Raw genomic sequence first — 26,558 nt, forward strand, 5'->3', positions numbered from 1 at the left:
TTCTGCATCTGTGGGTTGTGTTCTGCTTTTGAAGAACTGTTATTTATTGACTCTATAGATCACAGGCTCGACTCAACAGCGCGTTGTTGTAAAGCAAATGTATGGCTGCGTTAAGCGTATCCTTAGGGAGTTTTATGTGGGCTTGTGCATTACAGCAGGTCCAATTTGTCATTACTATATAACCACATTTCAAATAACAAACATCGATGAAACTACACCAAAACACACAGCAGTAGCTAAAGAAAGGAAATCAATTACATACAGTAAATTCTACACAGAAGTGAACGTAGGAATAGCTTTATATCACTCTAGCGTCGTCTCTACTTGGCACATACAATATTCCATGTGACAGTACTCACAACGCAACAACAACAATCCAATTATTGCACGAGAGGGAAGGGAGAGTGGGAGCGAGTGCACAACACAGCTAGCTAATATATTTTAAAGTTGTTGAATATTCAGTTCACTGAGACAGCATACATCGAGAGGAAATCAGAGGCATGTCCCAGGCTGTCTGTGTCTGTGTTGACACTGCTCCACCCTTTAGGGGCTGGCTGGAGAGCATCTCTAATGAGTTCACTGGGAGATGAGAGGGAACAGTGCTGGTATAACCAATACTATTCATTGCATCTCAATACAGTGCTGCACACGCCATATTAGCCCATGCTTGGGGAATGGAGAAATGTACTGTCTCATGCAGACTTTTTCATGAATGCAATGTGAATAGCGCTATCAGAATGTCAGATAGTTGTTACATATTAATACGGTGGGACGCTACTCACACATGCAAAGAAACACGACAAGTCAAACATCCAGTGGTGCTCATCGCAAGTTACGATAAATTGGAACTGACTTTTCCAGAAGAAAGCAACATTTGACCTCCAGTTGCTCTATGATTCTCCCTCACAATTTCACCTCCTCCTCTTGACACAATCCTTCTAAGAGGGAAATAACTTGTCTGTTGATATTTACAGGGTGAATATACACATATTTACATGGTGAATACACATATATTCACAGGGTGAATATATACAAGCACACACACAGGGCCGGTTCCAGGAGTAACTGACACAAGCAAACGCCTAGGGCCCACAGCCGCTATATATATATATATATTGTTGAGTCGAGCCTGCTATATATATATATACTGCTCAAAAAAATAAAGGGAACACTTAAACAACACAATGTAACTCCAGGTCAATCACACTTCTGTGAAATCAAACTGTCCACTTAGGAAGCAACACTGATTGACAATAAATGTCACATGCTGTTGTGCAAATGGAATAGACAACAGGTGGAAATTATAGGCAATTAGCAAGACACCCCCAATAAAGGAGTGGTTCTGCAGGTGGTGACCACAGACCACTTCTCAGTTCCTATGCTTCCTGGCTGATGTTTTGGTCACTTTTGAATGCTGGCGGTGCTTTCACTCTAGTGGTAGCATGAGACGGAGTCTACAACCCACACAAGTGGCTCAGGTAGTGCAGCTTATCCAGGATGGCACATCAATGCGAGCTGTGGCAAGAAGGTTTGCTGTGTCTGTCAGCGTAGTGTCCAGAGCATGGAGGCGCTACCAGGAGACAGGCCAGTACATCAGGAGACATGGAGGAGGCGGTAGGAGGGCACCAACCCAGCAGCAGGACCGCTACCTCCGCCTTTGTGCAAGGAGGAGCAGGGGGAGCACTGCCAGAGCCCTGCAAAATGACCTCCAGCAGGCCACAAATGTGCATGTGTCTGCTCAAACGGTCAGAAACAGACTCCATGAGGGTGGTATGAGGGCCCGACGTCCACAGGTGGGGGTTGGGCTTACAGCCCAACACCGTGCAGGACGTTTGGCATTTGCCAGAGAACACCAATATTGGCAAATTCGCCACTGGCGCCCTGTGCTCTTCACAGATGAAAGCAGGTTCACACTGAGCACATGTGACAGACGTGACAGAGTCTGGAGATGCCGTGGAGAACGTTCTGCTGCCTGACCGGTTTGGCGGTGGGTCAGTCATGGTGTGGGGTGGCATTTCTTTGGGGGGCCGCACAGCCCTCCATGTGCTCGCCAGAGGTAGCCTGACTGCCATTAGGTACCGAGATGAGATCCTCAGACCCCTTGTGAGACCATATGCTGGTGCGGTTGGCCCTGGGTTCCTCCTAATGCAAGACAATGCTAGACCTCATGTGGCTGGACTGTGTCAGCAGTTCCTGCAAGAGGAAGGCATTGATGCTATGGACTGGCCCGCCCGTTCCCCAGACCTGAATCCAATTGAGCACATCTGGGACATCATGTCTCGCTCCATCCACCAACGCCACGTTGCACCACAGACTGTCCAGGAGTTGGCAGATGCTCTAGTCCAGGTCTGGGAGGAGATCCCTCAGGAGACCATCCGCCACCTCATCAGGAGCATGTCCAGGCGTTGTAGGGAGGTCATACAGGCACGTGGAGGCCACACACACTACTGAGCCTCATTTTGACTTGTTTTAAGGACATTCCATCAAAGTTGGATCAGCCTGTAGTGTGGTTACCCACTTTAATTTTGAGTGTGACTCCAAATCCAGACCTCCATGGGTTGATAAATTGGATTGATTATTTTTGTGTGATTTTGTTGTCAGCACATTCAACTATGTAAAGAAAAAAGTATTTAATAAGATTATTTCTTTCATTCATTTCTAGGATGTGTTGTTTAAGTGTTCTCTTTATTTTTTTGAGCAGTATATATATATATATACATACACTACCAGTCAAAAGTTTTAGAACACCCATTATTCAAAGGTTTTTCTTTATTTTTACTATGTTCAAAATTATTTTGTTGAAATATAATTTGATCTCAGAGAAATGTAGCTAATTGATTACACACAAATGTACCATTTGAATGTATACAATTCATATAATATTCAACTAATACAGTACCTAACATCAAATTTGAACCAAGCTTTTTCTAAGAATGAGATATACATAAGGAATCCAAAGAATTGGTTAAAAGCCACACACAGAACCTCCACACCCTCCTTGCCCTGTAAGCAGTCTATGGACAAGGTGTGACAGCAATCCATGCTTTGGTTTTGTTGTCCACTGTTTTCAATGCCAACTAGTCCCAGTCAAAAGTTTGGACACCTATTCATTCAAGGGTTTTTCTTTATTTGAACTATTTTCTACATTGTAGAATAATAGAGAAGACATCAAAACTATGAAAAATACATATGGAATCATGTAGTAACCAAAACAGTGTTAAACAAATCAAAGATCTCGTACAATGCTGTGTACTACTCCCTTCACAGAACAGTGCAAACTGGCTCCAACCAGAATAGGAAGAGGAGTGGGAGGCCCTGGTGAGGGGAGAGGTCAGAGTTGTTTTTTACATGTCTCTGTTGCTATGTAGAATATCAGCGAGAGAGGAGGACAGAATGAAATATTGTCTTCATATGTGAATGTCTCTTAACCTGTTCTTAAACCATGTGAAGGGATGGCGTGATTAAGGGGGAACCAATGACTTGTCTCCACAATGTCTGTGAGCAAGTCACTCCCTCCTTTTCTTTACTGTGGGGAGGTTTATGGCAGTGTCTGGAACATTGTATGTCCTCTCTTAGATCTCGCACTTATCCTGTAATAGTAAATGGCCTAGAGGCTCACTCCCCTCAGTGAGCCTGTCCAGGAGTGGGGTCAAGAGGGGGTTTGCTTGAGATGGGAGTATCTAGAGTTGACAATTGATATATGCCGTTGGATGAAATGGTGTTTTTGTTCAATACCGTACCAGGGAGGGACAGTTCTAAGGGGACCAGATACTGGGCTATACAATGAACCCTGTTGACATAGCAGTTACTGCCTGCTGTGTTTTATGGATATCTGTCATACAAAACTTAACCTTTGTGACCCATTCTATGTATCTGTGGTTTGTCAATGTACGTTGAAGGGGGTGTATCTTTGCTATAAAATATCTCTGTAGCCATTGTGTAATCACCTTCCTGGTTCATTCGAGAGAGTGAATAATTGAAGGTCAAAGAGGCTTTTGCAAAAGTATCTTAATTATTAAAGATGTAGTAAACTCGGACTGGTGTGTTTAACTCTCCTCATTTCGTAAGGCAGAAATTAGCCACCACAAGCTCCGAGACAGGATTGTGTCAAGGCACAGATCTGGAGAAGGGTACCAAAAAAGTTCTGCAGCATTGAAGATCCCCAAGAACACAGTGGCCTCCATCATTCTTAAATGGAAGAAGTTTGGAACCACCAACACTCTTCCTAGAGCTGGCCGCCCGGCCAAACTGAGCAATTGGGGGAGAAGGGCCTTGGTCAGGGAGGTGACCAAGTACCCGATGGTCACTCTGACAAAGCTCCAGAGTTCCTCTGTGGAGGAACCTTTGAGAAGGACAACCATCTCTGCAGCACTCCAACAATCAGGCCTTTATGGTAGTGGCCAGACGGAAGCCACTCCTCTGTAAAAGGCGCATGACAGCCCGCTTGAAGTTTGAAAAAAAAGACTCTCAGACCATGAGAAACAAGATTCTCTGCTGTGATGAAACCAAGATTGAACTCTTTGGCCTTAATGTCAAGCATCACGTCTGGAAGAAACCTGGCAACATCTCTACGGTGAAGCATGGTGGTGGCAGCATCATGATGTGGGGATGTTTTTCAGCGTGGTTAGTGCCTCCAAAAGGCTAGAGCCACACAGAGGTGGTGGGTACCAAAGTTAGCTCTTTGATGGCTCGTGGGTTGACCTTAGATTACCTTGTCTCTCTGGCCTAAATTAATTCTCCTGCAGTGAACTCACGTGTTTATTGGAAGCTTGTGAAGAGTGCAGCAGTGTCTAACAAAGGGGACAGCGTTGCAATGCCAGTGAGTGGGAAAGAGAGATGGAGGAATATGTGGATGGAGAAGGAAGGAGGGAGGGAGGGAGTGGAGGAAAGAGAGAGAGAGGTGTAACGCTGGTTGGCTGGTTGATCTGTGTAAATCCTGTGAACTGAAGGATTACTCTTCCCATTTAGATTTAAGTTGAATAGAATTGACCCATTGCCTTGCATTCTTCTTACATTTAAGACCGCCACAGCAGCAGATATATTTGTATTCCAATTGATAAGCACCTGTGACCTGAGACAACCTGATGCTCAAACTGCATTGAAGAGACCAATATAAGATGAAGCCGACACATATGGTTGCTCTGCTTCTAGCCCCAAAGCAACTTTGAAGTATTTCGTTTTTTGTGTGTTATTTCTTACATTATTAGCCCAGAAAAGGTTTTGTGTTATTACATAGAGCTGGAAATAACTATTAGATATCAGAGTGGTGGTAACTCACTAGCATTACACCCAGAGAATATAACCTGATATGGATAGGGGGCAGTATTTTCACGGGCGGATGAAAAAACATACCCGATTTAAACTGGTTACTACTCTTGCCCAGAAATGAGGATATGCATATTATTAGTAGATTTGGATAGAAAACACTCTGAAGTTTCTAAAACTGTTTGAATGGTGTCTGTGAGTATAACAGAACTCATATGGCAGGCAAAAACCTGAGAAAATTCCAAGCAAAAAGTGGCCTGTCTGCGAATTTGTAGTTCTCCTTTTTCTTCTCTATCGAAACTACAGTGCCCGTGGGGTTATGTAGCACTTTCTAAGGCTTCCATTGGCTCTCTAAAGCGTTCAGAAAGCGGATTGAGGCGTCTCCTGTCTCTGGGCAGAGTACAGGAGCACAGTTTGTCAGTGGACTGCCTGGTGACAAAGAGATTGGAAATGCGCGTTCACGAGACCTCGCCATTTTTTCTTTTGTCCTTTTGAATGAATACACTATTGTCCGGTTGGAATATTATCGCTATTTTACAAGAAAAATATCATAAAAATTGATTTTAAACAGCTTTTGACATGCTTCTAACCTCTCTAGGCTAGGCGGGACGAATTCGTCCCACCTACGTAACAGCCACTGCCAGCCTGTGGCGCGATTTTCAAAACCTTAAAAATCCTATTACTTCAATTTCTCAAACATATGACTATTTTACAGCCATTTAAAGACAAGACTCTCGTTAATCTAACCACACTGTCCGATTTCAAAAAGGCTTTACAACGAAAGCAAAACATTAGATTATGTCAGCAGAGTACCAAGCCAGAAATAATCAGACACCCATTTTTCAAGCCAGCATATAATGTCACCAAAACCCAGAAGACAGCTAAATGCAGCACTCACCTTTGATGATCTTCATCAGATGACAACCCTAGGACATTATGTTATACAATACATGCATGTTTTGTTCAATCAAGTTCATATTTATATCAAAAACCAGCTTTTTACATTAGCATGTGACGTTCAGAACTAGCATACCCCCCGCACACTTCCGGGGAATTCGCTAACATTTTACTAAATTACTCACGATAAACGTTCACAAAAAGCATAACAATTATTTTAAGAATTATAGATACAGACCTCTATGCACTCGATATGTCCGATTTTAAAATAGCTTTTTGGTGAAAGCACATTTTGCAATATTCTAAGTACATAGCCCAGGCATCACGGGCTCGCTATTTAGACACCCGGCAAGTTTAGCACTCACCATAATCATATTTACTATTATAAAAGTTTGATTACCTTTTGTTGTCTTCGTCAGAATGCACACCCAGGACTGCTACTTCAATAACAAATGTTGGTTTGGTCCAAAATAATCCATAGTTATATCCGAATAGCGGCGTTTTGTTCGTGCGTTCCAGACACTATCCGAAATAGTAAAGAAGTGTCGCGCGCATGGCGCAATTCGTGACAATAAAATTCAAAGTATTCCATTACCGTACTTCGAAGCATGTCAACCGCTGTTTAAAATCAATTTTTACGACATTTTTCTCGTAGAAAAGCGATAATATTCCGACAGGGAATCTCCTTTTCGGCAAACAGAGGAAAAAATCCCAAAGAGGGTGGGCGGTCGGGGTCACGCGCATAAGCCCAGTGTCCCTTGATCGGCCACTTGAGAAAGGCGATAATGTGTTTCAGCCTGGGGCTGGAATGACGACATTCTGTTTTTTCCCGGGCTCTGAGCGCCTATGGACGACGTGGGAAGTGTCACGTTAGAGCAGAGATCCTTAGTAAATGATAGAGATGGAAAAGAAGTTCAAGAAATGGTCAGACAGGCCACTTCCTGTAAAGGAATCTCTCAGGTTTTGACCTGCCATTTGAGTTCTGTTATACTCACAGACACCATTCAAACAGTTTTAGAAAATGTAGGGTGTTTTCTATCCATATGTAATAAGTATATGCATATTCTAGTTACTGGGTAGGAGTGGTAACCAGATTAAATCGGGTATGTTTTTTATCCAGCCGTGTCAATACTGCCCCCTATCCTAAACAGGCTAAGTACGGTAATGGAACATTTAGAATTTTTTTGTCTCGATATGCACTCGCGCGTTACCCTTTGGATAGTGACCTGAACGCACGAACAAAACGGAGGTATTTGGACATAACTATGGATTATTTGGAACAAAACAACATTTGTTGTGGAAGTAGCAGTCCTGGGAGTGCATTCTGACGAAGAACAGCAAAGGTAAAACCATTTTTCTAATAGTAATTCTGAGTTTAGTGAGCCCTGAACTTGGCGGGTGTCAAATTAGCTAGCCGTGACGGCTGAGCTATGTACTCAGAATATTGCAAAGTTGTTGACGCGTTTTGTTCATTAACCTGTTAGGGCTAGGGGGCAGTATTGACACGGCCGGATAAAAAACGTACCCGATTTAATCTGGTTACTACTCCTGCCCAGTAAATAGAATATGCATATAATTATTGGCTTTGGATAGAAAACACCCTAAAGTTTCTAAAACTGTTTGAATGGTGTCTGTGAGTATAACAGAACTCAAATGGCAGGCCAAAACCTGAGAAGATTCCATGCAGGAAGTGGCCTGTCTGACAAGTGGTGTTTCATCTTGGCTCTTTTTATTGAAGACTGAGGATCTTTGCTCTAACGTGACACTTCCTACGGCTCCCATAGGCTCTCAGAGCCCGGGAAAAAGCTGAACGATATCGAGGCAGCCTCTGGCTGAAACATATTATCGCTTTTGGCAAGTGGCCGATCAGAGGACTATGGGCTTAGGCGCGTGCCCGAGTCGACCGAATGCTTTATTTTCTTTCGTCTGTTTACCTAAACGCAGATTCCCGGTCGGAATATTATCGCTTTTTTATGAGAAAAATGGCATAAAAATTGATTTTAAACAGCGGTTGACATGCTTCGAAGTACGGTAATGGAATATTTAGAAATATTTTGTCACGAATTGCGCCATGCTCGTCACCCTTATTTACCCTTTCGGATAGTGTCTTGAACGCACGAACAAAACGCCGCTGTTTGGATATAACTATGGATTATTTTGAACCAAACCAACATTTGTTATTGAAGTAGAAGTCCTGGGAGTGCATTCTGACGAAGACAGTAAAGGTAATAACATTTTTCTTATAGTAAATCTGACTTTGGTGAGTGCTAAATTTGCTGGGTGTCTAAATAGCTAGCCCTGTGATGCCGGGCTATCTACTGAGAATATTGCAAAATGTGCTTTCACCGAAAAGCTATTTTAAAATCGGACATATCAAGTGCATAGAGGAGTTCTGTATCTATAATTCTTAAAATAATTGTTATGCTTTTTGTGAACGTTTATCGTGAGTAATTTAGTAAATTCACCGGCAGTGTTCGGTGGGAATGCTAGTCACATGCTAGTCACATGCTAATGTAAAAAGCTGGTTTTTGATATAAATATGAACTTGATTGAACAAAACATGCATGTATTGTATAACATAATGTCCTAGGGTTGTCATCTGATGAAGATCATCAAAGGTTAGTGCTGCATTTAGCTGTGGTTTGGGTTTATGTGACATTATATGCTAGCTTGAAAAATGGGTGTCTGATTATTTCTGGCTGGGTACTCTGCTGACATAATCTAATGTTTTGCTTTCGTTGTAAAGCCTTTTTGAAATCGGACAGTGTGGTTAGATTAACGAGAGTCTTGTCTTTAAAATGGTGTAAAATAGTCATATGTTTGAAAAATTTAAGTTTTTGCATTTTTGAAGTTTTTTGAATAACGCGCCACGGGATTACACTGGCTGTTACGTAGGTGGGACGATTTGGTGCCACCTACCCTAGAGAGGTTAATCCAATGACTCAAATCCGGTCACAAGAGGCAGATGAAAATTCCAAATAGTATCCGTAAAGTTTGTAGAAACATGACAAACGATGTTTATAATAATCAATCCTCAGGTTGTTTTTAGCCTACATAATCGATAATATTTCAACCGGACAATAGCGTCGTCAATATAAAAGATAAACAACGAAAGGCACGCTCTCGGGATTGCGCACCAAACAGGTTGGGAAATTTCCACTGGCCTCTTATTGAAACTGCTCATTCTCCCTCATTTTTCAGAATAAAGGCCTGAATCAATGTCTAAAGACTGTTCACAGCTAGTGGAAGCCATAGGGAACGGAATCTGCGTCCTATCCCTTTAAATGGTGGATAGGCTTTCAATGGAAAAACACCAATTTCAAAATAATAGCACTTCCTGGATGGATTCTCCTCAGGTTTTCGCGTGCCATTTCAGTTCTCTTATACTCACAGACATTATTTTAACAGTTTTGGAAACTAGAGTGTTTTCTATCCAAATCTACCAATTATATGCATATCCTAGCTTCTGGGCCTGAGTAGCAGGCAGTTTACTTTGGGCACGCTTTTCATCCAAAATTCCGAATGCTGCCCCCTATCCCAAAAAAGTTAAGGCCATCAGACTCTTAAATAGCCATCACTAGCCGGCTTCCACCCGGTTACGCAACCCTGCACCTTAGAGGCTGCTGCCCAATATACGTACTGTAGACTTGGAATCACTGGCCTCTTTAATAATGTAACACTATTCACTATAATCATGTTTAAATAATGTTTACATACTGCTTTTCTCATCTCATATGTATATACTGTATTCTATTCTACTGTATTTTAGTCAATGCCACTCCGACATTGCTCAATCTAATATTTATATATTTCTTAATTCCATTCTTTTACTTTCAGATGTGTGTATTGTTGTGTATTGTTTTTACATACTACTGCACTGTTGGAGCTAGGAACACAAGCATACACCCACAATAGCATCTGATAAATATGTGTATGTGACCAATAACATTTGATTTGATTATAAACATGCGATCGAAGAGTACTTCCTCAAGTCCTTCTCAAAAGTTGAAAAACTATCTCCACACATGTGGTCAGCTGCTGCTAGAGAAGTTAATGTTCATTTCTCAACCACAAGCCGCCTCCAACGTCGTTTTAGAGAATTTGGCAGTACGTCCAAATGGCCTCACATCTGCAGACCACGTGTATAGCGTTGTGTGGGCAAGAAGTTTGCTGACATCAATGTTGTGAACAGGGTGCCCATGGTGGCGGTGGGGTTATGGTATGGGCAAGAATAAGCTACAGACAACGAACACAATTGCATTTTATCTATGGCAATTTGAATGCACAGAGATACCGTGACGAGATCCTGAGGCCCATTGTCGTGCCACTCATCAGCCGCCATCACCTCATGTTTCAGCATGATAATGCACGGCCCCATTTCGAAAGGATCTGTACACAATTCCTGGAAGCTGAAAATGTCCACAGTTTTTCCATGGCCTGCATATCCACCAGGCATGTCACCCATTGAGCATGTTTGGGATGGTCTGGATTTACGAGTATGACAGCGGGTTCCAGTTCCCGCCAATATCGAACAACTTTGCACAGCCATTGAAGAGCAGTGAGACAACATTCCACAGGCCACAATCACACAGGCCACAACCAAAAGCCTGATCAACTCTATGCGAAGGAGATGTGTCACGCTGCATGAGGCAAATGGTGGTCACACCAGATACTGACTGGTTTTCTAGTCCACGCCCCTACCGTTGTTTTAGGTATCTGTGACCAACAGATGCATATCTGTATTCCCAGTCATGTGAAATCCATATGTTAGGGCTTATTGAATTTATTTCAATTGATTGATTTCCTCCTATGAACTAAATTATTGCATGTTGCATTTATATTTTGGCTCAGCATTGATTTAAGGACCTCACTAATGTGAGTGTAAAGAACAAGTGTATTTAGTGGGTTTTAGGATCCAACAATATAATTAATTCATAAGAGTATATGAGCAGGTTTTTTAAGGCAGACACAGTGGTCAACCCTCAAAAAAATCCTTATCTGTGTGTTAGATTAAGTTCAGTGGATTCTGCAATTTTAATGACAACTGACATCCAAGGCAGCCTCACTACATTAATTAAAACAGTATCAATTCAGAAACAAAACCAGACACCTCACATAACCCTTTCAGAGACTACTTAGATGTATCTAAAGTAGGGATATGTTGATAACAACCTTTTACAATCTTTTGCTGCTACTTCAGAGTACTGCCCAATCAGTACTCTATCAACAGTGATACATCAGAAGTGGCTTGTAAAATATTCACTGCCAACATTATAGGACTTTTGCAGTTATTTCAGTAAAATCTTCCTTTGTTTCTTCAGTTAAGCCCTATTATATGTCCTCAGCCCTACCTAGGCTATACCAACACTAACTGTGTTGCCATGGCAGATCACAGATCCCACACACACACAGAGCCAAACCTCCAATGAACCCTTGTTTAAATCACACTGAGCATTCAAACACTCAAAATGGCACTACATCCCTACCGTTGCAGATGTTTTCACAATGGTAAGTAAGTCCTTTGATTTTTCAGAGGTAAACCTTGACTGGATTTGTGTCTCCCAGGGACTATTTTTAGTGTTTCCAATCCCGGCCATATACGGACGTCTCCCCTTCTGAATGGTAATGTCCCAGGCATAACAGCAGAGAGAGAGGGAGGCCATGTCAAACTCAGCTGTCTGGACTTATCACCATGCTTCAGTGTGCAGACAGACTTCCTGACTGGGTCAGTAGACTATTTAAAGGTAGAGGTTGTAAAATAGGACCTCTGCTGACACACAACTCCATCTGATGTCAGAAGGGAGTGTCCAAGGAGCAACGGAAAGGGTTGCAGATGGACTCAAAGTGTCTCTTTATTTAATGTTGTAGGCTGCTGACACACTACATAACATTGCTATAGATTACTTCATTGTTGGGTTAGAGCTTGCAAGAAAGGAACTTCACTGTAATTGTGACATTAAAATTTGAAAATGTGTACATTATACATGAATTAATGAGGAGACACTTTCAAATACAGACAATTACTGTGGTGTAGTGCCAGGACAACAACCTCTCCCTCAACGTGATCAAGACAAAGGAGATGATTGTGGACTACAGGAAAAAGAGGACTGAGCACGACCCCATTCACATCGACGGGGCTGCAGTGGAGCAGGTTGAGAGCTTCAAGTTCCTTGGTGTCCACATCACCAACAAACTAACATGGTCCAAGCACACCAAGACAGTTGTGAAGAGGGAACGACAAAACCTATTCCCCCTCAGGATACTGAAAAGATTTGGCATGGGTCCTCAGATCCTCAAAAGGTTCTACAGCTGCACCATCGAGAGCATCCAGACTGGTTGCGTCACTGCCTGCTATGGTAACTGCTCGGCCTCCGACCGCAAGGCACTACAGAGGGTAGGACGAACGGCCCAGTACATCACTGGGGCCAAGCTTCCTGCCATCCAGGACCTCTATACCAGACGGTGTCAGAGGAAGGCCCTAAAAATTGTCAAGGACTCCAGCCACTCTAGTTATAGACTGTTCCCTCTGCTACCACACGACAAGCCATACCGGAGCGCCAAGTCTAGGTCCAAGAGGGTTCTAAACAGCTTCTACCCCCAAGCCATAACACTCCTGAACATCTAGTCAAATGGCTACCCAGACTATTTGCAGTGCCCCCCCAACCCCTCTTTACAGCAATGCTACTCTCTTTTGTCATCTATGCATAGTCACTTTAAAAACTCTACCTACATGTACATACAACCTCAACTAACCGGTGCCCCCACACATTGACACTGTATCGGTACCCCCCTGTATATAGTCTCGCTATTGTTATTTTACTGCTGCTCCTTAATTACTTGTTACTTTTATCTCTTATCCGCATTTGTTTGAAACTGCATTGTTGGTTAGGGGCTCGTAAGTAAGCATTTCACTGTAAGGTCTACACCTGTTGTATTTGGCGCATGTGACTAATAACATTTGATTTGATTACTATCATGATCAAGCATGAAATCAGTCAATTTGACTAAAACCAGAATTATATCTAACATTGTAGTTAGTTAGTCATAACTTTGATCTTCAGTGAACTACAACAAGAAAATAGTCATCTGTCAGCTATAGGACACCTTTTTGTGGTACTCACAATGCAAATGTTCTATTAAAAGCTTACCAATTCACTACAAAGGGCTGGTACAGAAACTATTGCATACTATTGCAGCAAATTATTTTCTATGTTTCCCTCTTTTTATATTCATCACCTCTGACATTAATATGCACAGAGTGTGTCAGTTAGCCTGCGAGCCGCTAGTTTCAACTAGCCTCAGAGCTGCCGAGGGCTGACATGTGGGGCCAGCAACCTAATGAAACAGTGTCACGCTAACGCTACCGCTAATGTCAAACTAGCCTGGCATTGTGGAGTGATGCTGCTACTGGTGCATGGCCCTTGCTTTGTTGTATTACACCACCGACGCCTCCTGGGCAGGAGAATAAAGGCTGCTGTCTGTAATTCAATGAGCCAAGCTCTGGTTCTCTGGCCCCTGGAGCAGCGTCTGACAATTAATACGAGTGGCAGCAGAGGCTCCTCTTGCTAGCAAGGACAGATCTACAGATCTACACAGCTGTGGCAGAGGGAGAGGAAAGGTTGTGACATGTGTAGTACAGAATGTGATATGTTTTTTTATGAGTATAGTAGCCAATGAGATTAATCTGCTCTATAAACTGGAGTACAGTATGATATAAGGATTAGCTTTGTGCATGATTGAGAGGGATCAACAGCCATTTGAATAACACTGTAACAGTCCCTGTAGCCATGAGCCTGTTTTCTCATCAAAGTCCTTTCAGAGGTTGACAACCAGGTCTCTCCTAATGCCTCAACGCAATGTTCATTGGGTGAAAGGTTCTGCATTATACATCTCCACCAATTACACTTCATTTTAGTTCTCTCACATGATTACAAAAGGACTAATCACAACAACACTGAGTTGAAGAGAGGACAGAATTGCAGGTAGATTTTCCGCCCTGCACTTTTGCAACAGACTATTCTGAAATCAAGTGTCCACTCCATCCAATCAATGCAGAAAATCTATCTGCAATGATTAAATTAAGGTCACAGTTCCATGTGGGTTTTCAGACCACTGACCTAACACCCAGCTAGATTCATTGAACTGGACGTTGGTACATTCAGTTTGTGCTGATTATGTTCTGCCCTGTCAGCTGTCAGTGGCTGGGCGAGTGCCGGCCGATTTCAGGTAGGCTTTTGTCAACCGAGGCATTCTAACGAGGTTTGGCAGTCAGGGTCCATTTATCTAACACGTGTAGACAATTGCCATGGCTCTGGATTTTCTGTCTTGTTTTTTTTCCTCTGTCTATTAAATTCCCCCACAACTGCCAAAGGATGAGTGGACTGGAGCATTGGGACTGAATTGGATACACATAAACACACACCTATGCACATATGGACATGCACACACACACACAAATACATAAACAGACCTAAATATGCAAGTATGCATGCATGCAGACACACAAACACACATGCAGTGATATTGATGTACACATACACACACCTCACACATCTGCAGAACAGCACTGTGTGAGAAATGTCAAAACTTAAATAATTTCCCCATGCCTCCAGATAAACAGGAGCTTATGGACGGCTATTACACAGGTGGAGATAATCCTTAAACAGATTTTCACAGCCTGTCATGACAAGTCACGACCATGTAGATGTCTTTGCATTTTTGCTTTATGTTAGAAATGGATTGTATCTGCGTTGAGTGATTTAGAAAAAGATAGAAAACATTTACATTTAATAAGTGGAGGAGAAAAAACAACAAGCAATGTTTACATCTGAGGCTACGTCGATGTCAAAGTTTCAAAGAAACAAAGTTGCCTGTGTTCACTTTATTGACACCAACTCTGTCACTTTAGCTTGGTTCCATTCCTGCCCAGGGCTCGGTGAGAAAAATGTTGGCAGATAAAAGCACCAAAAAGTGACTCTCTCTGGAGGCAAATGACTCCTCTGTGAAGGTAGCAGCCTGCTGCTTGACCTTGATAGCAAATACTGCATTCTGAAATAAATATTCAGTGAGTAAAGAGTGATGGTGCGAGCCTCCTTGCATTGAGATAAGGGATTTTTTTTGGGGGGGGGCAGCCACTAGAGAGTCTCATTTTGGGGGGTGGATAGGGAGGGGGGAGGTGTGCGGAGACGAAATATAGTGGACCAAACATATAGGGTTCCCACTAGATCGGAATACATTACTTCTAATGAACAAGCTTGTTAGCTATTTTTTTTATTATTCCCTATGATATTATTAGGAATATGTGTTAATTATTACAAAATACTAGGGCTGAAAGCATATGTAGTGAAAACATTCAAAACATTGAGTTTAAGTAAAAGAAGCCGGAGTAAATTAGAAATACATGGAGCATTCCCAAATCTCAGGACCAGAGCCACCGGAAAATGTATGGCGAGACAGCATTTTCGGCAATACTTTTCAATCTGGTGTGGAGACGCCACAAAACTTTCAAAGCAGCAGCACCGAACACTTTTATCAGACATATTCATTAGTTCAAGTCACAGAAACGGAAAAGAAAGCAGGTGCTTCTTATTGGACAAGTTTTTATTTATTTATTTATTTCAGCTTTATTTAACCAGGTAGGCAAGTTGAGAACAAGTTCTCAGTTACAATTGCGACCTGGCCAAGAAAAAGCAAAGCAGTTCAACACATACAACAACACAGAGTTACACATGGAGTAAAACAAACATACAGTCAATAATACAGTAGGAAAAATAAGTCTATATACAATGTGAGCAAATGAGGTGAGATAAGGGAGGTAAAGGCAAAAAAGGCCATGGTCGCAAAGTAAGTACAATATAGCAAGGTAAAACACTGGAATGGTAGATTTGTAGTGGAAGAAAGTGCAAAGTAGAAATAGAAATAATGGGGTGCAAAGGAGCAAAATAAATAAATACAGTAGGGGAAGCGGTAGTTGTTTAGGCTAAATTATAGATGGGCTATGTACTGTTGCAGTGATCTGTGAGCTGATCTGACAGCTGGTGCTTAAAGCTAGTGAGGGAGATAAGTGTTTCCAGTTTCAGATATTTTTGTAGTTCGTTCCAGTCATTGGCAGCAGAGAACTGGAAGGAGAGACGGCCAAAGGAGAAATTGGCTTTGGGGGTGACCAGAGAGATATACCTGCTGGGATGAGGGGGGGACTTTACCTAGCAGGGTCTTGTAGATGACCTGGAACCAGTGGGTTTGGCGACGAGTACGAAGCGAGGGCCAGCCAACGAGAGTGTACAGGTCGCAGTGGTGGGTAATATATGGGGCTTTGGTGACAAAACGGATGGCACTGTGATAGACTGCATCCAGTTTATTGAGCAGGGTATTGGAGGCTATTTTGTAAATGACATCGCCGAAGTCGAGGATCGGTAGGATGGTCAGTTTTACGAGGGTATGTTTGGCAGCATGAGTGAAGGATGCTTTGTTGCGAAATAGGAAGCCAATTCTAGATGTAATTTTGGATTTGAGATGTTTGATGTGAGTCTGGAAGGAGAGTTTACAGTCTAACCAGACACCTAGGTATTTGTAGTTGTCCACATATTCTAAGTCAGAACCATCCAGAGTAGTGATGTTGGACAGGCGGGCAGGTGCGGGCAGCGATCGGTTGAAGAGCATGCATTTAGTTTTACTTGTATTTAAGAGCAGTTGGAGGCCACGGAAGGAGAGTTGTATGGCATTGAAGCTCATCTGGAGGGTTAAGTTGACATAGTACCTCCCCCAATTTCAGCCCGTTTGCCTCTGTTTTGTCTAGTGAATATAACCCTATCCCTGGGATTTCACGCTGTAACCACCCACGCTCATTGCGACAGTTTGATTCACTTGTCAGGTCTCCTTTGCTACAGCTACATGCCTCATCAACCACACCTCTCAACAGCTATGTGTAGTTGCACTAACACCTCATTGTTTAACTCAGCACTCTGCGCTCACGCTCCTCTCCGGTCTGTGGAATCATAGTGGAATCTGACTTTGTGACTGTGTTATCTAGTGGAAAACCTCCTCTCCTGCGTGCCTGCCTCATGAGAGAGCGAACACACATGTTAATGGAAAAACAAGGTATGTGTTAATAAAATGAGTTAATAAAAGCAGTTTAGTCGTCATCTATCTAGAATGATCCAATCGAGAGCTAGCAACTTTTCAGGTTACTGGCAAAACGCGCTAACCACTAGGCTACCTGCCGCCCCATGGATAAATGTGTTTGGCACAGGATAAAGAAGATGAAACAATCTGCTGCTACCCAAGGCCACTGGATACTGAAGTTTCTGAAAAAGTTAGTCAGTCAGTTTGTTAGTCCAGTAATATTTGTTGGCATATTATTTATTTCCACTGCTGGTGATTATTCACAATTATACAATGGGTTGGTCTAATCCTGGATGCGTATTGGTTAAAACCGCATTCCAGCCGGTGTCTGTTCCACAAGTTACCACCGCCTAAATCTATGACGTTAAAATGACTATTTACTCTGTTCCATCTGACTGCGCAATCCACTGTCTCATCAGCCCAGCAAGGCAATTTGTAAACTTGAACTCCACTATAAAAAGCATCTAGACACTTATTTCACATTTCTTTTAAATGAGCATTAGGTTTTCAACAGCAGAGATTTGTATAAACCTTGCTGTTGTCTCTCGACATTTGCAACATTGTTTCAATATTGAAATTCTGTTTTCTATTGACATAATGGTAATTCATGATTTCGAATGGCTGAGAAAAGCTGTCTGCCTGACTGGACGAGACAGACAGGCAGACAGCTTTTCTCAGCCATTCGAAGACTGCTAATCAAGACTGCTAAATAGCTAATCACATGGCTAACTGGACTAACTGCATTGAACCTTTTTTGCACTAACTCTCTTGCGCTGACTATGCACACACACTGGACTCTACCCACACACACTTACACTGACATCCCAACACACACACACACACACACACACACACACACACACACACACACACACACACACACACACACACACACACACACACACACACACACACACACACACACTACATACTGTATGCCCACACACACAACATGCGCACACATGAATACTGACGCCACACACGTACACATTCACACACACACACACATTCACACTCACCACATACGCTACTGCTACTGTATATCCTGTTTAGGATAGGGGGCAGTATTGACACGGCAGGATAAAAAACATACCCGATTTAATCTGGTTACCACTCCTACCCAGTAACTAGAATATGCATATACTTATTACATATGGATAGAAAACACCCTACATTTTCTAAAACTGTTTGAATGGTGTCTGTGAGTATAACAGAACTCAAATGGCAGGTCAAAACCTGAGAGATTCCTTTACAGGAAGTGGCCTGTCTGACCATTTCTTGAACTTCTTTTCCATCTCTATCATTTACTAAGGATCTCTGCTCTAACGTGACACTTCCCACGTCGTCCATAGGCGCTCAGAGCCCGGGAAAAAACAGAATGTCGTCATTCCAGCCCCAGGCTGAAACACATTATCGCCTTTCTCAAGTGGCCGATCAAGGGACACTGGGCTTATGCTCGTGACCCCGACCGCCCCCGCCTTTGGGATTTTTTCCTCTGTTTGCCGAAAAGGAGATTCCCTGTCGGAATATTATCGCTTTTCTACGAGAAAAATGTCGTAAAAATTGATTTTAAACAGCGGTTGACATGCTTCGAAGTACGGTAATGGAATACTTAGAATTTTATTGTCACGAATTGCGCCATGCGTGTGACACTTCTTTACTATTTCGGATAGTGTCTGGAACGCACGAACAAAACGCCGCTATTCGGATATAACGATGGATTATTTTGGACCAAACCAACATTTGTTATTGAAGTAGCAGTTCTGGGTGTGCATTCTGACGAAGACAACAAAAGGTAATCAAACTTTTATAATAGTAAATATGATTATGGTGAGTGCTAAACTTGCCGGGTGTCTAAATAGCGAGCCCGTGATGCCTGGGCTATGTACTTAGAATATTGCAAAATGTGCTTTCACCAAAAAGCTATTTTAAAATCGGACATATCGAGTGCATAGAGGAGGTCTGTATCTATAATTCTTAAAATAATTGTTATGCTTTTTGTGAACGTTTATCGTGAGTAATTTAGTAAAATGTTAGCGAATTCCCCGGAAGTTTGCGGGGGGTATGCTAGTTCTGAACGTCACATGCTAATGTAAAAAGCTGGTTTTTGATATAAATATGAACTTGATTGAACAAAACATGCATGTATTGTATAACATAATGTCCTAGGGTTGTCATCTGATGAAGATCATCAAAGGTGAGTGCTGCATTTAGCTGTCTTCTGGGTTTTGGTGACATCATATGCTGGCTTGAAAAATGGGTGTCTGATTATTTCTGGCTTGGTACTCTGCTGACATAATCTAATGTTTTGCTTTCGTTGTAAAGCCTTTTTGAAATCGGACAGTGTGGTTAGATTAACGAGAGTCTTGTCTTTAAATAGCTGTAAAATAGTCATATGTTTGAGAAATTGAAGTAATAGGATTTTTAACGTTTTGAAAATCGCGCCACAGGCTTGCAGTGGCTGTTACGTAGGTGGGACGAATTCGTCCCGCCTAGCCTAGAGAGGATATTATCTATCATGTTGCCTAGTAACTTTACCCCTACCTATACTGTATCTACGTACTGTAGCTACCTCAATTACCTCGTAGCCCTGCACATCAACTCTTTCTTGTACTCCCTGTATATAGCCATGTTTTTTGTACTTCTTATTGTTATTCACTGTGTATTTATTCCTCGAGTCACTATTTCTTTTTTTATTTTGTTTCTGTTGTTTACGAAGCATGTGACAAATAAAATGTTATTTGATTGATTTAGAGACCAAGACAACACGACAAGGTTAATGGTTTTATGACTTACACATACAAGAAATGTTAAATCCCTTACATAAAGCTTACAGAGTAAATAATTGCAGAAGAGCACTGCAATTGTCACGTTTCGATGGCAGGAAAAGGGGTGGAGTCAAGCATAGGAGACGGAGGTCCGTTGAACAAAACGTTTAATAATCTATAAACAAAAATGCCGCAACAAGGCAGAGTCCCAATAAGGCAGGAGAACAGCTCCAACATACAAAAACAGACGGGGCCCAGCCCGGCAACCCTAAAACCTAAATAGTACGCGGCGTAGTCGAATACATAAATAAATCCTGGCCACAACGTAAAACATAACAAGCAACAATCCCGCACAAATCCCCAAAACAAACAGACAAACTAAATACCCCCCCCCCCTAATTACAAACAAGGAACAGGTGCAGACAAAAAACAGACATACAGACAAAAAACAGACAAATTCTACATTCAAACCTTTTTTTTTTAAGTCCACTTGTCACGTCCTGGCCAGTAAAAGGGTTAATTGTTATTGTAGTTTGGTCAGGACGTGGCAGAGGGTATTTGTTTTATGTGGTTCGGGGTGGTGTGTTAGCTAGGAGGGCGTTTGATTTATTATTTCCGGGTTTTGAGTTATGATCTATGTTTATGTATTTCTATGTGTAGTCTAGTGAGTGTGTTTCTATGTTGAGTTAATTGGGGTGGACTTCCAATTGAAGGCAGCTGTTTGGTGTTGCCTTTGATTGGAAGTCCTATATTAGTTGGGTGTGTTTTGTCTTGTATTTGTGGGAGATTGTTCTGTGTTTAGCCTTGTGCCTTGCCAGACTGTCTGTGGATCGTTCGTTCTCTTGTTTGTTGTTTTTGGTGTTCATTTTGATTTAATAAATGTTCAAAATGAACAAACACAATCCTGCTGCATTTTGGTCCTCCTTCACCGACGATAACCGTGACAGAATCTCCCACCAACTAAGGACCAAGCAGCAGAAGAAAAGGGATTTCGAGTTGGACTGGCGGGAGAAATGGACCTGGGAGGAAGTTCTGGACGGGGCTGGACCTTGGCACCAGGCTGGGGAGTACCGTCGCCCACGGGAGGAAATTGAGGCAGCCAAGGCAGAGAGGCGGAGGTACGAGGCCTTGGAAGCGCTGAGGGAGAAGCACGAGAGGCACCCCCCAATAAAAAAAATTTGGGGGGCACACGGGTAGTTTGGCTAGGCCTAGGAAGAGCCGGAAGCCAGCTACCCGTGGTTATATGGAGGAGCGTATGAGGTGGAGAGTGCCATGTTTCGCTGAGGAGCGCACTCTCACCCATACGCACGCACAGTCCGGTGCGCGTTATTCCAGCCTCTCGCAGGTGCCGTGCTAGAGCGGGCATCCAGCCTGGTAGGAGGATGCCTGCGCAGCGCATCTGGTCGCCGGTACGCCTCCGAGGACCAGGCTACCCAACTCCCGTTCTACGCACGGCTACCATCAGGCCCCTGCACAGCCCAGTCTGCCCTGTACAAGCACCCCGCTCGTACAGGGCTACTAGTTCCATCCAGCCAAGATGGGTTGTGCAGGAGGTAAGATCAAGACCGACTGTGCGCCTCCATAGCCCTGGGTTTACAGCTCCTGTCTCTCGTGCGGACCCGGAAGTGCGTCAACCCAGTCCGACTCGTCCTGTTCCCGCTCCCCGCACTAGCCTGGAGGTGCGTGTTCCCAATCTGGTACGCCCAGTACCAGCACCACGCACCAGGCTTCAAGTGCGTAAACCCGGCCTCGCCAGTCAACAGTCGCCAGAGCTGCCCGCCAGTCAACAGTCGCCAGAGCCGCCCGCCAGTCAACAGTCGCCAGAGCCGCCCGCCAGTCAACAGTCGCCAGAGCCGCCCGCCAGTCAACAGTCGCCAGAGCCGCCCGCCAGTCAACAGTCGCCAGAGCCGCCCGCCAGTCAACAGTCGCCAGAGCCGCCCGCCAGTCAACAGTCGCCAGAGCCGCCCGCCAGTCAACAGTCGCCAGAGCCGCCCGCCAGTCAACAGTCGCCAGAGCCGCCCGCCAGTCAACAGTCGCCAGAGCCGCCCGTCAGTGAGGAGTCGCCAGAGCCGGCCACTAGTCAGGAGCCGCCGGAGTGGCCAGACTGCCCCGAGCCGCCGGACTGGCCGGACTGCCCCGAGCCGCCGGACTGGCCGGACTGCCCCGAGCCGCCGGACTGCCCCGAGCCGCCGGACTGCCCCGAGCCGCCGGACTACCCCGAGCCGCCGGACTGGCCGGACTGCCCCGAGCCGCCGGACTGCCCCGACCTGCCAGAGTGGCCCGACTGCCTGGAACGGCCAGAACCGGAGCCACCTCCTGATATAGGTGGGTTGGGGAGGGGGGGGTGTAGCACAGTGCCGTCGTTGACGGCAGCCACCCTCCCTTCCCTCCTTTTAGTAGAGGGGAAATTTTGTTTTGTTGTTTGGGGTTGTGATTTTTTTTTGTTTAGTTTTTTGTTTTTTTAAGGTGCTTCCGGGGTTAGCACCTTTAAGGGGGGGGGGGGGGGGTACTGTCATGTCCTGGCCAGTAGAAGGGTTAATTGTTATTGTAGTTTGGTCAGGACGTGGCAGAGGGTATTTGTTTTATGTGGTTCAGGGTGGTGTGTTAGTTAGGAGGGCGTTTGATTTATAATTTCCAGGTTTTGAGTTATGATCTATGTTTATGTATTTCTATGTGTAGTCTAGTGAGTGTGTTTCTATGTTGAGTTAATTAGGGTGGACTTCCAATTGAAGGCAGCTGTTTGGTGTTGCCTTTGATTGGAAGTCCTATATTAGTTGGGTGTGTTTTGTCTTGTATTTGTGGGAGATTGTTCTGTGTTTAGCCTTGTGCCTTGCCAGACTGTCTGTGGATCGTTCGTTCTCTTGTTTGTTGTTTTTGGTGTTCGTTTTGATTTAATAAATGTTCAAAATGAACAAACACAATCCTGCTGCATTTTGGTCCTCCTTCACCGATGATAACCGTGACACCACTGCTTAACCTGTTATGGCTAAGGGGCAGTATTTTCACGGCCGGATAAAAAAACGTACCCGATTTAATCTGATTATTACTCCTGCCCAGAAACTAGAATATGCATATAATTATTAGCTTTGGATAGAAAACACTCCAAAGTTTCTAAAACTGTTTGAATGGTGTCTGTGAGTATAACAGAACTCATTTGGCAGGCCAAAACCTGAAAAGATTCCATGCAGGAAGTGCCCTGTCTGACAATTTCTTGGCCTTCTTGATTAACTCTATCCATTACAGGGGATCTCTGCTGTTACGTGACACTTCCTACGGCTCCCATGGGCTCTCAGAAGGCGGCAAAAAGCTGAATCGTGGATTTGCAGGCTCTGGCTGAAAAACAGTAGCGCGTTTGGATAGTGGCTGCTCACAGTACTGTGAGACTCAGGCGCGTGCACGAGGGGACTCCATGTTTTATCTTTGAACGAAAACCACCGCTCCCGGTTGGAATATTATCGCTTTTTTACGAGAAAAATGGCATAAAAATTTATTTTAAACAGCGGTTGACATGCTTCGAAGTACGGTAATGGAATATTTAGATTTTTTTTGTCACGAAATGCGTCATGCGCGTGACCCTTATCCTCTATGGGACCGGCGGGACGAATTCGTCCCACCTACGTAACAGCCAGTTGAATCCTGTGGCGCAATTTTCAAAACCTTTGAAATGCTATTACTTCAATTTCTCAAACATATGACTATTTTACAGCTATTTAAAGACAAGACTCTCGTTAATCTAACCACACTGTCACAAAAACCCAGAAGACATTTAAATGCAGCACTAACCTTTGATGATCTTCATCAGATGACACACCTAGGACATTATGTTATACAGTACATGCATTTTTTGTTCAATCAAGTTCATATTTATATCAAAAACCAGCTTTTTACATTAGCATGTGACTAGCATTCCCACCGAACACTGCCGGTGAATTTACTAAATTACTCACGATAAACGTTCACAAAAAGCATAACAATTATTTTAAGAATTATAGATACAGAACTCCTCTATGCACTCGATATGTCCGATTTTAAAATAGCTTTTCGGTGAAAGCACATTTTGCAATATTCTCAGTAGATAGCCCGGCATCACAGGGCTAGCTATTTAGACACCCAGCAGGTTTAGCACTCATCAAAGTCAGATTTACTATAAGAAAAATGTTCTTACCTTTGTTGTCTTCGTCAGAATGCACTCCCAGGACTTCTACTTCAATAACAAATGTTGGTTTGGTCCAAAATAATCCATCGTTATATCCAAACAGCGGCGTTTTGTTTGTGCGTTCTAGACACTATCCTGAAGGCTAAATAAGGGTGACGAGCATGGCGCAATTCGTGACAAAAGAATTCTAAATATTCCATTACCGTACTTCGAAGCATGTCAACCACTGTTTAAAATAAATTTTTATGCCATTTTTCTCATAAAAAAGCGATAATATTCCGACCGGGAATCTGCGTTTAGATAAACAGACAAAGGAAAAGAAACCATTCGTTCGAAGCGGGCACGCGCCTAAGCCCATAGTACTCTGAGTGGCCACTTGCCAAAAGCGATAAAGTGTTTCAGCCAGAGCCTGCCTTGATATCGTTCAACGTTTTCCCGGGCTCTGAGACCCTATGGACGACGTAGGAAGTGTCACGTTATTGCACAGATCCTGAGTCTTCAATAAAAAGAGCCAAGATGAAACACTACTTCTCAGACAGGCCACTTCCTGCTTGAAATCTTCTCAGGTTTTGGCCTGCCATAGGAGTTATGTTATACTCACAGACACCATTCAAACAGTTTTAGAAACTTTAGGGTGTTTTCTATCCAAAGCCAATAATTATATGCATATTCTAGTTACTGGGCAGGAGTAGTAACCAGATTAAATCGGGTACGTTTTTTTATCCAGCCGTGCAAATACTGCCCCCTATCCCCAACAGGTTAACAGGAAGCCAGTGTAGGGAGGCTAGCACTGGAGTAATATGATCACATTTTTTGGTTCTAGTCAGGATTATAGCAGCCGTATTTAGCACTAACTGAAGTTTATTTAGTGCTTTATCCAGGTAGCCGGAAAGTAGAGCATTGCAGTTGTCCAGCCTAGAAGTAACAAAAGCATGGATTAATTTTTCTGCGTCATTTTTGGACAGAAAGTTTCTGATTTTTGCAATGTTACGTAGATGGAAAAAAGCTGTCTTTGAAACAGTCTTGATATGTTCTTCAAAAGAGAGATCAGGGTCCAGAGTAACGCCGAGGTCCTTCACAGTTTTATTTGAGACGACTGTACAACCAAGCAGATTAATTGTCAGATTCAACAGAAGATATCTTTGTTTCTTGGGACCTAGAACAAGCATCTCTGTTTTGTCCGAGTTTAAAAGTAGAAAGTTTGCAGCCATCCACTTCTTTATGTCTGAAACACAGGCTTCTAGCGAGGGAAATTTTGGGGCTTCACCATGTTTCATTGAAATGTACAGCTGTGTGTCGTCCGCATAGCAGTGAAATTTAACATTATGTTTTCGAATGACATCCCCAAGAGGTAAAATATATAGTGAAAACAATAGTGGTCCTAAAACGGAACCTTGAGGAACACCGAAATTTACAATTGATTTGCTACAAACACTACAGCCAAAATGGAAGCCACTTAGAAAAACTACAAATTCTAGCTCATTTTTCAAAAAACAAGCCTGAAACTCTTTCTAAAGACTGTTGACATCTAGTGGAAGCCCTAGGAACTGCAATCTGAGAGGATTTCCTTTTATATTCCCATTCCCAGCCAATGTAATCAGAGGTGAGCTGAAGAAGAAAAAATTCTGGATGGATTGTCCTCAGGTTTTCGCCTGCCATATCAGTTCTGTTATACTCACAGACATTATTTTAACAGTTTGGGAATTTTTAGAGTGTTTTCTATCCAATACTTCTGGGCCTGAGTAACAGGCAGTTTACTTTCGGCACCTCATTCATCCAAACTTCCGAATACTGCCCCCTAGCCCGAAGAAGTTAAGAGATTGTGTTTCTTGTTAATCTTACATCTAGACATTCCGCTAGCGGAACACCTGCTCCAATATCCAATGATGGGCGTGGCGCGAATTACAAATTCCTCAAAAATACAAAAACTTCAATTTTTCAAACATATGACTATTTTACAGCATTTTAAAGACAAGACTCTCCTTTATCTAACCACACTGTCCGATTTCAAAAAGGCTTTACAGCGAAAGCAAAACATTAGATTATGTCAGCAGAGTACCCAGCCAGAAATAATCAGACATCCATTTGAAATTGGACAGTGTGGTTAGATTAACGAGAGTCTTGTCTTTAAATAGCTGTAAAATAGTCATATGTTTGAGAAATTGAAGTAATAGGATTTTTAACCTCTATGGGCTAGGTGGGACGCTTGCGTCCCACCTACGTAACAGCCACTGCCAGCCTGTGGCGCGATTTTCAAAACCTTAAAAATCCTATTACTTCAATTTCTCAAACATATGACTATTTTACAGCCATTTAAAGACAAGACTCTCGTTAATCTAACCACACTGTCC

At 43.1% G+C, this 26,558-nt stretch overlaps 1 protein-coding gene across 2 annotated transcripts in view; it reads right to left on the reverse strand.

Annotated features, from left to right (window-relative positions):
* LOC106568000 (delta-sarcoglycan) overlaps positions 1–11,861 on the reverse strand; it is a 338,771-nt gene extending 326,910 nt beyond the window's left edge. Inside the window, exon 1 of one of the 2 annotated variants that reach the window (XM_014137970.3) lies at positions 11,649–11,861. In XM_014137970.3, the coding sequence (XP_013993445.1) occupies positions 11,649–11,825 (177 nt within the window). In that variant the 5' untranslated portion in view covers positions 11,826–11,861. The remainder of the gene's footprint in view (positions 1–11,648) is intronic. The other variant, XM_082960348.1, reaches the window with a different exon arrangement.
* Between the last annotated feature and the right edge of the window lie 14,697 nt (positions 11,862–26,558).

This window comes from Salmo salar, chromosome 13 (genome assembly GCF_965601325.2).
Source record: "Salmo salar chromosome 13, fSalSal1, whole genome shotgun sequence".
NCBI classification, from domain to species: domain Eukaryota; kingdom Metazoa; phylum Chordata; class Actinopteri; order Salmoniformes; family Salmonidae; genus Salmo; species Salmo salar.